The sequence below is a fragment of the Oncorhynchus clarkii genome, chromosome 12 (genome assembly GCF_045791955.1).
Source record: "Oncorhynchus clarkii lewisi isolate Uvic-CL-2024 chromosome 12, UVic_Ocla_1.0, whole genome shotgun sequence".
NCBI classification, from domain to species: Eukaryota; Metazoa; Chordata; class Actinopteri; order Salmoniformes; family Salmonidae; genus Oncorhynchus; species Oncorhynchus clarkii.
In genome coordinates this window covers 15,746,781-15,759,522 of record NC_092158.1, presented here as the reverse complement: position 1 = coordinate 15,759,522, position 12,742 = coordinate 15,746,781, and the positions used below count along the sequence as shown (strand labels likewise).

The 12,742-nt window shown below is 43.9% G+C and overlaps 1 protein-coding gene across 1 annotated transcript in view; it reads right to left on the bottom strand.

Moving 5' to 3' along the window:
• LOC139422762 (contactin-associated protein-like 4) overlaps window positions 1-12,742 on the bottom strand; it is a 217,192-nt gene that overhangs the window by 66,908 nt on the left and 137,542 nt on the right. The window contains exon 17 of the mRNA XM_071174090.1: window positions 5,254-5,475. Coding sequence (XP_071030191.1) covers window positions 5,254-5,475 — 222 coding nt within the window. The remainder of the gene's footprint in view (window positions 1-5,253; window positions 5,476-12,742) is intronic.

Genomic DNA, 12,742 nt, shown 5'->3' with positions numbered 1-12,742 from the left:
GAATTCGCCCGACGGAGCGTGTCGGGGATTTGATGGCACCTGGGTCAGGGCTCCATACTCGTCCTGAGGTGCGTGTTAGTCGGCTGGTGAAGATTGTGCCAGCCTCACGCACCAGGCCTCCTGTGCATCTCCCTAGCCTTGCACGTCCTGTGCCAGCCCTGCTCTCAAGCTCTCCAGTACGCCTTCACGGTCCGGTCCATCCTGTGCCACCTCCACACACCAGTCCTCCGGTGGCAGCTCCCCGCACCAGGTTTCCTGTGCGTGTTCTCGGCCCAGTACCACCAGTGCCAGCACCATGCACCAGCCCTTCAGTGCGCCTCGCCTCTCCAGCGCTGTCGGAGTCTCCCGCCTGTTTAGCGCTGCCAGAGCCTGTCTCCTCTCCAGCGCTGCCGGAGTCTCCCGCCTATCTAGCGCTGCCGGAGCCTTCCTCCTCTCCAGCGCTGCAAGAGTCTCCCGCTTATCTAGCGCTGTCAGAGCCTTCCTCCTCTACAGTGCTGCCGGAGCATCCCGCCTATTCACTGCGTCAGAGACTTCCTCTTCTCCAGCGCTGCCGCTGTTTATTGTTTTTGTTAGTCTATTCATGTATAGTCTTCGTTATTATAGAACCATGAATAGAAACCACGCTGCATTTTGGTCCGCCCTTCACCACAAGAAAACCGTTACAGCTGACAACAAAATCACACAAAAATGATCAATGGAACTCAAATTTATCAACCCATGGATGTCTGGATTTGGAGTCACACTCAAAATTAAAGTGGCAAACCACACTACAGGCTGATCCAACTTTGATGTAATGTCCTTAAAACAAGTCAAAATGAGGCTCAGTAGTGTGTGTGGTCCCCACATGCCTGTATGACCTCCCTACAACGCCTGGGCATGCTCCTGATGAGGTGGCGGATGGTCTCCTGAGGGATCTCTTCCCAGACCTGGACTAAAGCATCCGCCAACTCCTGGACAGTCTGTGGTGCAACGTGGGGTTGGTGGATGGAGCGAGACATGATGTCCCAGATGTGCTCAATTGGATTCAGGTCTGGGGAACGGGCGGGCCAGTCCATAGCATCAATGCCTTCCTCTTGCAGGAACTGCTGACACACTCCAGTGTGTCTTGCATTAGGAGGAACTCAGGGCCAACCGCACCAGCATATGATCTCACAAGGGGTCTGAGGATCTCATCTCGGTACCTAATGGCAGTCAGGCTACCTCTGGCGAGCACATGGAGGTGATGTGCGGCCCCCCAAAGAAATGCCACCCCACAACCATGACTGACCCACCGCCAAACCGGTCATGCTGGAGGATGTTGCAGGCAGCAGAACGTTCTCCACGGCGTCTCCAGACTGTCACATGTGCTCAGTGTGAACCTGCTTTCATCTGTGAAGAGCGAATTTGCCAATCTTGGTGTTCTCTGGCAAATGCCAAACGTCCTGCACGGTGTTGGGCTGTAAGCACAACCCCCACCTGTGGACGTCGGGCCCTCATACCACCCTCAAGGAGTCTGTTTCTGACCGTTTGAGCAGACACATGCACATTTGTGGCCTGCTGGAGGTCATTTTGCAGGGCTCTGGCAGTGCTCCTCCTGCTCCTCCTTGCACAAAGGCGGAGGTAGCGGTCCTGCTGCTGGGTTGTTGCCCTCCTACGGCCTCCTCCACGTCTCCTGATGTACTGGCCTGTCTCCTGGTAGCGCCTCCATGCTCTGGAAACTATGCTGACAGACACAGCAAACCTTCTTGCCACAGCTCGCATTGTGTCATCCTGGATGAGCTGCACTACCTGAGCCACTTGTGTGGGTTGTAGACTCCGTCTCATGCTACCACTAGAGTGAAAGCACCGCCAGCATTCAAAAGTGACCTAAACATCAGCCAGGAAGCATAGGAACTGAGAAGTGGTCTGTGGTCACCACCTGCAGAACCACTCCTTTATTGGGGGTGTCTTGCTAATTGCCTATAATTTCCACCTGTTGTCTATTCCATTTGCACACCAGCATGTGAAAGTTATTGTCAATCAGTGTTGCTTCCTAAGTGGACAGTTTGATTTCACAGAAGTGTGATTGATTTGGAGTTACATTGTGTTCTTTTACACTGCCGATTTTGCAGGATTTACTACTTACAAAGCATGTAGAGGTCTGTCATTTTTATATCATAGGTACACTTAAACTGTGAGAGACGGAATCTAAAACAAAAATCCAGAAAATCACATTGTATGATTTTTAAGTAATTTATTTGCATTTTATTGCATGACATAAGTATTTGATCACCTACCAACCAGTAAGAATTCCGGCTCTCACAGACCTGTTAGTTTTTCTTTAAGAAGCCCTCCTGTTCTCCACTGTATTAACTGCACCTGTTTGAACTCGTTACCTGTATAAAATACACCTGTCCACACACTCAATCAAACAGACTCCAACCTCTCCACAAAGGCCATGACCAGAAGGCTGTGTAAGGACATCAGGGATAAAATTGTAGACCTGCACAAGGCTGGGATGGGCTACAGGACAATAGGCAAGCAGCTTGGTGAGAAGGCAACAACTGTTGGAAAACAACTATTAGAAAATGGAAGAAGTTCAAGATGACGGTCAATCACCCTCGGTCTGGGGCTCCATGCAAGATCTTCCTCGTGGGGCATCAATGATCATGAGGAAGGTGAGGGATCAGCCCAGAACTACACGGCAGGACCTGGTCAATGACCCGAAGAGAGCTGGGACCACAGTCTCAAAGAGAACCATTAGTAACACACTACGCCGTCATGGATTACAATCTTGCAGCGCACGCAAGGTCCCCCTGCTCAAGCCAGCGCATGTCCAGGCCCGTCTGGCCAATGACCATCTGGATGATCCAGAGGAGGAATGGGAGAAGGTCATGTGGTCTGATGAGACAAAAATAGAGCCTTTTGGTCTAAACTCCACTCGCCGTGTTTGGAGGAAGAAGAAGGATGAGTACAACTCCAAGAACACCATCCCAACCGTGAAGCATGGAGGTGGAAACATCATTCTTTGGGGATGCTTTTCTGCAAAGGGGACAGGACGACTGCACCGTATTGAGGGGAGGATGGATGGGGCCATGTATCGCGAGATCTTGGCCAACAAACTCCTTCCCTCAGTAAGAGCATTGAAGATGGGTCGTGGCTGGGTCTTCCAGCATGACAACGACCCGAAACACACAGCCAGGGCAACTAAGGAGTGGCTCCGTAAGAAGCAGCTCAAGGCCTAGCCAGTCTCCAGCCCTGAACCCAATAGAACATATTTGGAGGGAGCTGAAAGTCCGTTTTGCCCAGCGACAGCCCCGAAACCTGAAGGATTGGGAGTGGGAGGAGTGGGCAAAAATCCCTGCTGCAGTGTGCTCAAACATGGTCAAGAACTACAGGAAACATATGATCTCTGTAATTGCAAACAAAGGTTTCTGTACCAAATATTAAGTTCTGCTTTTCTGATATATCAAATACTTATGTAATGCAATAAAATGCAAATTAATTACTTAAAAATCATACAATGTGATTTTCTGGCTTTGTTTTAGATTCCGTCTCTTGCAGTTGAAGTGTATCTATGATAAAAATTACAGACCTCTACATGATTTGTAAGTAGGAAAACCTGCAAAATCGGCAGTGTATTTTTTTGTTGTCATTCAACGAGAGAAGACTCGTTTTAATGCATATTTTTTTATAAAAAAATACTGCGCAAAACATCTTAGTTATATGTAAAAAAAAAAAACGTCAAAATGAATGACAGATTTCTTGAGTTATCTTAGAAAAATTTTGACTATTTTGAGGAAGTGTATACTGGCTACGACACACTAGCCGAACTTAAGCATGCTGGCACCTTGTTTGGGGTAGGTAGGCTACTTGTTTTAAGAGTTAGAGAGGGCTGGAAGTGTTCAGGAGAGGGGCTGAAAGCGTTTTCTACATATACGTTCTGAATATAAAATCACAAAATGTGTATTTATCAAACCGTGACACATAATACCAATAGAGGCCAACTTCCTATGAACCCCAGGACAATCTGTAGGTTTTACATTGAGTATGGTCCCTCACAAGCACTGTAAGGGATTACTGGCTAAAGACATCCAACCTATCAATATTAATTCTCTCATTCTGACTTCTGACTTCGTTTTTCCAGCAAAGTGGATGTTTGTGGATATAACAGACCGAAAGAAGCATCCTCAATATTTGCTTGTAGATAAAGTGTTATACAACAGCCTGTTTTTCCTAGTGTTTTTCCTAGTGTTTTCCTTTCTTTAAATAATTGGAATAGTCTGGGGCAAAAACAGACTGAAAACCAGCACAATGGTACTGATAGGCTCTATATGGCAAAGAATTTTCTGACGTAGGTACAGAATAGATTTATTAAACCTAGCTTCAAGCAAATGCATATCAATGGACAGATGGCCTGAGAGCCAGGTTGTTTGAGAATGCATGAGCATTCTCAAACTATTACTGTGACGGCGGCTGCTTCTTATAGGTGGTGCATCCACTGCATCTTACTGTTGGAAGCAGGGCCTTCTCGTTCTCTTATTAACTTACCTCTTGAACTATGCTGTACTGATCAAAACATTTAAAAAAGGAGAGAAATGTCACAATATTTCAAACACCAATTCCATCTGGAATTACCGCTACCTATATTTGGAAGCTATGGATTCATAGTCTCTGTTCACCACCGGCAGAGGAAACAGAGAAAACAGAAAACGGCCACAAATGGCTTAATTTCTCTGAATTGCTCTCTGGCACACTCCTGAAGGAGGGAGTGGAGACAAACAGGAAGAATCTCAGGGTGCCCCAACTCAAAGGCTGTTCCCCAACTGGGATCCTATACCCTATGTAGAGCAATACTTTTGACCAGGGGCCATAGGGCTCTGGTCAAAAGTAGTGCACTATATAGGGAATAGGGTAGCTTTTGGAAAGCAGACAAAAACGGCATTATTACAAATGACAGACGTGGATAGGGCTGGTGAATGTAGGAAGCCTAGCACCTCTCACTGAGCCATTTATATCACGCATGCTTATTCCTCTTAATGGCAGACCTGAGTTCAAATGCTATTGAAATTCCCTTCAAATACTTTATCTGTGTGTGCTTGAGCCTGCCTTTATGAACTGATATAGTAGTCCCACAACTGCAAACCCTGCCCAACAGGCACTCCCAGGGCAGGCTAGATCAAACGCTTAAAGTATTTGAAGGATTTCAAATAGTATTTTAACCCAGGTCTGGTTTATTTCTGTCTCGAATGAGGGAGGGATAGGTAGTGGTCTGAAGTAGCAGTGTTTTCCTACCTACAAATAACTGGCTGTTAAGCTGCAGATGGATGTGACCATCGGCGGGGGCCTTCTGTGTGGCGTTGGGGAAACCGTCCACACGCAGCGAAGCCTCTTTTACATTCCGCTCCGCTCGAACACGGTGCCACCTGTCGTCGTTTAGTGCCACATCGCCTGTCTCCACCCGCACTTCAAAGGGGCCGTTGCCCACGTCAAACGAGAAGACCACCTCTGTCGGCGCTGTAGGGGGAGGGAAGGAGGAAAGGAGGAGGGCGGATTGCGGAGGGAAGGAGGGATGGAAGGAAGGAAGGAAGGAGAAAGAGATGGTTATACACATCAGATAAGTAGCATTTGGATAGGCGGGTAAATATCCCAAAATGCAGAGTGCCAAATATATTTTTTTTACCTCCAGACATCTAGATAATTTTCCTCCCCTTGTCTTCTGACATTTTCTTTCCAATCTTGTCTATAAAAATACTAATCTGACCCATGTAACTTTCACTGCTCGGACAAAATCACATTTACACTTTTTCAGTTGTATGTCTGACACAACTGTGAAGCTTTTTTGATGGTTGCTGTGACCTTGAGTATCAACAGGAATAGAGAAAGATGAGGGGTTGTCATGCCGATACCAGTACAAAGTGGCCTGACAACATTATGTTCCAGTTATTTTCCCCCAGATCTATCTCACACACTACATCAAAAACGTCCACTGCTGGCCTGGCACTAAACTCCACTATACAGTAGCTAGCTACAGGTAACTGCCAAAATAAAGGATAGACCAAAGTCTTAAAAGGGAGTTGGGCCACCATGAGCCAGAACAGCTTCAATGCCCCTTGGCATAGATTCAACAAGTGTCTGGAACTCTATCGGAGGGATGCGACACCATTCTTCCACAACAATTTCCATCATTTGGTGTTTTGTTGATGTTGGTGGAAAACACAGTCTCAGGTGCCGCTCCAGAATCTCCCATAAGTGTTCAGTTGAGTTGAAATCTAATGACAGACGGCCATGGCGTATGGTTTACATTGCTTTCATGCTCATCAAACCATTCAATGACCACATGTCATTGTCATCCTATGGGGGCATAGCCATGGTAGCCAAAATAATGGCCTGCCCAGCATTTTTATATATGAACCTAAGCATGATGGGATGTTAAAGATGCACCATGCAGAAATCGCTCTGCCATTTCCTGGTTGCTAAAATTCTAAAAGTTTGCCTAATTTCAGTTTATGTGACAAAACAAGCAAGTGTAGCGTAGAGAATCATTGTACCATCTAAACCGCTGTGAAATATATTTTCCATAACAAAATATTATATTTTCAGCTGTTTGAAGCTAGTGTACAAAAACGGGAAGCATAGAAATAACACATAGAACAGATCTTACGCTTCTAAGACTTCCTTTCAATGAGAATGACAGATCTATAACTCACATTTCTATGTGAATTTGGTCAGGTTCCACATAGTTACATATTGCCGCTTTAATTGATTTTTACTCAGGGATCACACCTATGTGGAAGCACCTGCTTTCAATATAAATTTTATCCCTCATTTACTCAAGTGTTTCCATCATTTTGGCAGTTACCTGTATGTACAGTATTTTATTCCCTGAAAACATTTGTCATGCATTTTTCTCTTTCATTTTGTCACTCCCTTACCATAGAAAGCCTTTATTTTCTATGGTGGAGTAGGTCAGGGTGTGACTGGGGGGTATTCTAGTTTATTATTTCTATGTGTAGTCTAGTTTTTGTATTTCTATGTTGGCCTGGTATGGTTCCCAATCAGAGGCAGCTGTCTATTGTTGTCTCTGACTGGGGATCATATTTAGGTAGCCTTTTCCCAACTGTTGTTAGTGGGATCTTGTTTTTGTATTGTTGCTTTTGATCCCTACAAGGCTGTACGTTCGTTTGTTTCTGTTTATTATTTGTGTTGCTGGTTCACATTCTAATACATTTTGATGAACACAAATCACACTGCGCCTCGGTCTACCTATTTCAAAGAATGTTACACATTTAGTGTATATGTTTATACAAAGGTCTTCCTAACTGCCCATCTTGTCTGAATGGATCATTTTAATTCATTAAAGTTGTAAAGTTGTGGGGCGGCTTGCTTTAGCTCTTTAAAAATATTTTTGAGGTAGTGGAAGAAGTTTAAAAAAGTAGTACTTTTCTATTTAAAGCAAAACAATTACATATGGTCAAAGTTATATTTACTAAAATAATTGGTCTGATTATTTTGATAGACTACTATAATACTACATGTAGTAGTCGGGTGTGCAACTTTGGGCACTTTAGCCCTGCAAGCTTTCAGAAATGAAAACTTATTGAAACACCATTTTACCAGTATTATAATTGTTTTTGATAATGGCTGCGATCGTACTATTCAGGAATGTAAATATTATTTACATTTTTCTCAGACAGCCATAGACAAATGGAATTTCCATCTCATCATTAAACATACATTTTAGTTGAAAATGAAATATCATACAATTTATTTATAACACTTTTCTAATACATTTGTACATGAACTTGTATTGAATATTTTTTTAAGTGATTTTTAAGGTTTTCCTAATCTTAATAATTCAACACAACGCCTGAATGTATAAACTTGCCTTTGTGACAGCTGAAAACATGTATTTATCATAAAAAACTAGATTTTTCCAAAGGGAGCAGTCCGTGTACATGCACTCTTTCTTCAGGTTCTCACAGCACAAAGACTCAATAAGGTTCTCAATGTTGCTGCAGCTGATCACTTTGTGATACCGTAGTTTGTCCGCCATGGACTGGAGGTTGGTGCGGGTTTTGCAGAGGCGTGTGTCCCTAATCTGGCCAGTTGGCTTGACAACCCAAAAAGGACATATTTTGCAGAATTCAGTGTAGGACATTTTAATCTCTGAATATTCCCTCTTAAAATTCTGATAAAGGTTCTGAATTGTGCCATTCAAGAGGCACTTCTGCTTTTTCTTCTTGTTCCTCATTAGTGTGTCCTTTTTCCCTGTTGGTGCTCTACTGTTGGCATCACGTTCATAGAATCTAGTGATTTTCTCTTCTGTGACTGTGCTAATTATGTTACACTGCTTTTTCCTGGGGTATTGAAGACTTGTTAGCCTGTTTTCATTTGCCCTTTGACCAGACCATACTTTCTCAGGATGTTGCCTCTGAGCATTTTTGAAGCTACTTGTTTGTCCAGTTGAATTGCTAGGGTTAGAGATTCCAAAACCCTTCTATGGATTATATGGCAACAACACAACAAACCAAATGTTATTTGTCACATGCGCCGGATACAACAGGTGTACATTAGAACTTAAAGTGAAATGTTTACTTACAAGCCCTTAACCAACACTGCAGTTAAGAAAATATTTTAAAAAACAAATAATTAAAGAGCAGCAGTAAATAACAATAGCGGGGCTATATACAGGGGGTACCGGTGCAGAGTCAATGTGCGGACGCACCGGTGTCGAGGTAATTGAGGTAATATGTACATGTTGGTGTAGTTATTAAAGTGACTATGCATAGATAATAATAAAGAGGAGCAATGCAACTGTTCTGGGTAGCCATTTGATTAGATGTTCAGGAGTCCTATGGCTTGGGGGTAGAAGCTGTTTAGAAGCCTCTTGGACCTAGACTTGGCGCTCCGGTACCGCTTGCCATGCAATAGCAAAGAGAACAGTCTGTGACTAGGGTGGCTGGAGTCTTTGACAATTTGTAGGGCCTTCCTCTGACACCGCCTGGTATAGAGGTCCTGGATGGCAGGAAGCTCGGCCTCGCTGATGTACTGCGCACTACCCTCTGTAGTGCCTTGCCGTCGGAGGCCGAGCAGGTGCCATACCAGGCAGTGATGCAACCAGTCAGGATACTCTCGATGGTGCAGCTGTAGAAACTTTTGAGGATCTGAGTCCCCATGCCAAATCCTTTCAGTCTCCTGAGGGGAAATAGGTTTTGTTGTGCCCTCTTCATGACTGGCTTTGTTGTGCTTGGGCCATGTTAGTTTGTTGGTGATGTGAACACCAAGGAACTTGAAGCTCTCAACCTGCTCCACTACAGCCCCGTCGATGAGAATGGGGACGTGCTCGGTCCTCCTTTTCCTGTAGTCCACAATTATCTCCTTTGTCTTGATCACGTTGAGGGAGAGGTTGTTGTCCTTGCACCACATGGTCAGGTCTCTGACCTACTCCTTATAGGCTGTCTCATCATTGTCGGTGATCAGGCCTACCACTTGTGTCATCGGCAAACATAATGATGGTGTTGGAGCTGTGCCTGGCTGTGCAGTCATGAGTGAACAGGGAGTACAGGAGGGGACTGAGCACGCACCCCTGAGGAGCCCCAGTGTAGAGGATCAGCATGGCAGATGTGTTGTTACCTACCCTTACTACCGGGGGACGGCCCATCAGGAAGTCCAGGATACAGTTGCAGGGGGAGGTGTTTAGACCCAGGGTCCTTAGCTTAGTAATGAGCGTTGAGGGCACTATGGTGTTTAATTTCATGGCTAGAGACATGAGTGCCAGGGGTCTGTAGTCATTTCGGCAGGTTAACTTAGTGTTCTTGGGCACAGGGACCATGGTGTTCTACTTGAAACATGTTGGTATTACAGACTCAGACAGGGAGAGGTTGAAACTGTCAGTGAAGAGTCTTGCCAGTTGGTCAGCGTATGCTCAGAGTACACGTCCTGGTAATCTGCCTGGCCATGCGGCCTTGTGAATGTTGATCTGTTTAAAGGTCTTACTCACATCGGCTGCGTAGAGCATGACCACACTGTCATCCGGAAAAGCTGATGCTCTCATGCATGTTTCAGTGTTACTTGCCTTGAAGTGAGCATAGAAGTTATCTAGTAGGCTCATGTCACTGGGCAGCTCTCAGCTGTGCTTCCCTTTGTAGTCAGTAATGGTTTGCAAGCCTGCTACATCCGACGAGCGTCGGAGTCGTGTAGTACGTTTCGATCTTAGTCCTGTATTGACGCTTTGCCTGTTTAAAGGTTAGTCGGAGGGCATAGCGGGATTTCTTATAAGCTTCCGGGTTAGAGTCCTGCTCCTTGAAAGTGGCAGCTCTACCCTTTAGCTTGCTGCGAATGTTGCCTGTAATCCATGGCTTCTGGTTAGGGTATGTACGTACAGTCACTGTGGGGACGACTTCACCGATGCACTTATTGATGAAGCCAGTGACTGATGTGGTGTACTCCTCAATGCCATTGGCAGAACCCCGGAATATGTTCCAGTCTGTGATAGCAAAACAGTCCTGTAGTTTAGCATCTGCTTCATTTGACCACTTTTTTATAGACCAAGTCACTGGTGCTTCTTGCTTTAATTTTAGCTTGTAAGCAGGAATAAGGAGGATATAATTAATGGTCAGATTTGCCAAATGGAGGGCTAGGGAGAGCTTTGTACACGTCTCTTTGTGTGCAGTAAAGGTGGTCTAGAAATCTTTCCCTCTGCTTGCACATTTAACATCCCTGCATTAAAGTCTCCAGCCACTAGGAGCGGTGCCTCTGGATGAGTGTTTTCCTGTTTGCTTATGGCGGTACACAGCTCATTGAGTGTGGTTTTAGTGCCAACATCAGTCTGACATTTACGAAAAATACAGATGAAAACTCTCTTGGTTAATCATGATACAGCTTATCATGAGATACTCTACCTCAGGCGAGCAAAACCTTAAGACTTCCTTAGATATCGTGCACCAGCTGTTGTTTACAAATATACATAGGCCCCCGCCCCGTGTCTAACCAGAGTCTAACAAATTATTTGTCCAATTCGAGGTGAATAATCGCTATTCTGATGTCCAGAAGCTCTTTGAAGTCATAAGAGATGGTAGCAGCAACATGATGTACAAAATGAGTTACAAACAATGCGAAAAAACAAACAAAATGGCAAGGTTGGTTAAGAGCCAATGAAACAGCAGCCATCTTTCACAACAAGCTGTTCAGAAGGAGTGATAGGAGTGGGAAAAAGGTGCTCATGCAGTAATAAAATAAAAACGTCACTTCTCAAAGCCTACTTCTTAACTCTTAACTCTTCTTTTATTTTGATTTCGACACAAATGAAAATGTGCCCATGTATTGATGTTTCAGCATTCTCTCAATTAAGAGTTCAGTGGATGAGTAATATCTACCATCTTAGTATGGATGAAGCCTGACCTGGAATATGAACCTAACTGAAGCTGGCTAGCTGTATAATATCCTGAGTAGATTTAGCTTGCTTCATAGTATACCACTCTGATCTTGTCCACATTCTGACTGTGCCCACATTTTCCCGAAATATGTCTACACATGGTATTAAAATGTGGCTCATACTCATACTCCACTGTGTCCGCATTGTGACCAGATTTCCTGGTCCATCCCTGTATGCAAATTATTTAGATATTCTTTTAAAATAAAATAAATAAATAAATATTAAGACACATATTGTTTCCATCAGTCAATAGTGCCACCTGTCAGTGATTTTAGAAAGTGGAATACCAGAGAAGTAGACCATGATTTCATACCCTTTAAATTGATGTCTAAAGTGCTGGAAAAGTGGTCAAAATTGCAGTTGTTTGTAAAAGGTTTGGGGGAAAAAAATGTTAATGCGGTTACTTAAACAGCTGTATCGTTAGATTAGAAGCAGATATTGTTGTTCTGATTCGAAGAGCAGAGAATAAAAGGAACATTTCATACGCTCTAACTTTTTGTCTAATTTGTTGGGAAATTGGTAAAAATTTCAGTTATTTATAAAAAGATAGAGAAAATTATGCGATAAAACCGCAATATTTTGATTCGTAGGTGTTATTTTTGTACAGATTTGATTATCAGAGACTTAGAGGACCTTCCTATACTTTTTTGTCTAACTGTTTGGGAAAGTGGTCAAAGTAGCTGATTCATCTCATATTTTGCATTGTTCACAGGGAATGGGAGTTGATGTCACAATGGGACCTTTAGAATGTTGAGGAAATCCCATGAAAGAGAATGAAGATGTACAAAAAAAGGAGAAAAAGCTTAGGAATAAAAGATATAAAAAAGTTGTATCAAGCACTCTGGTCCTGACCACTCTGCACGCTTTAAAGTTTGAATGATTTATCTAGCTTAAACAGTGTAAGAGGAGTAGCGTTCCAAATAATAACAATAAGAAGTATGACAGAGATTTAAAGTGGGGACTTACTAATTAGACATTGGAAGAGCTTGATGCACCACACACACACACACACACACACACACACACACACACACACACACACACACACACACACACACACACACACACACACACACACACACACACACACACACACACACACACACACACACACACACACAGCTGAGTGTAGAGTCATCGAACACTTCTCTGTTCAAGCAGCAAAAAGACGGTGAAAATGCTGATCATCTGTTCTTATTTCTTTATTCAGTGCACAGATTCCTGCCTCCTGTCTCTTATAACACACACACACACACACACACACACACACACACACACACACACACACACACACACACACACACACACACACACACACACACACACACACACACACACACACACACA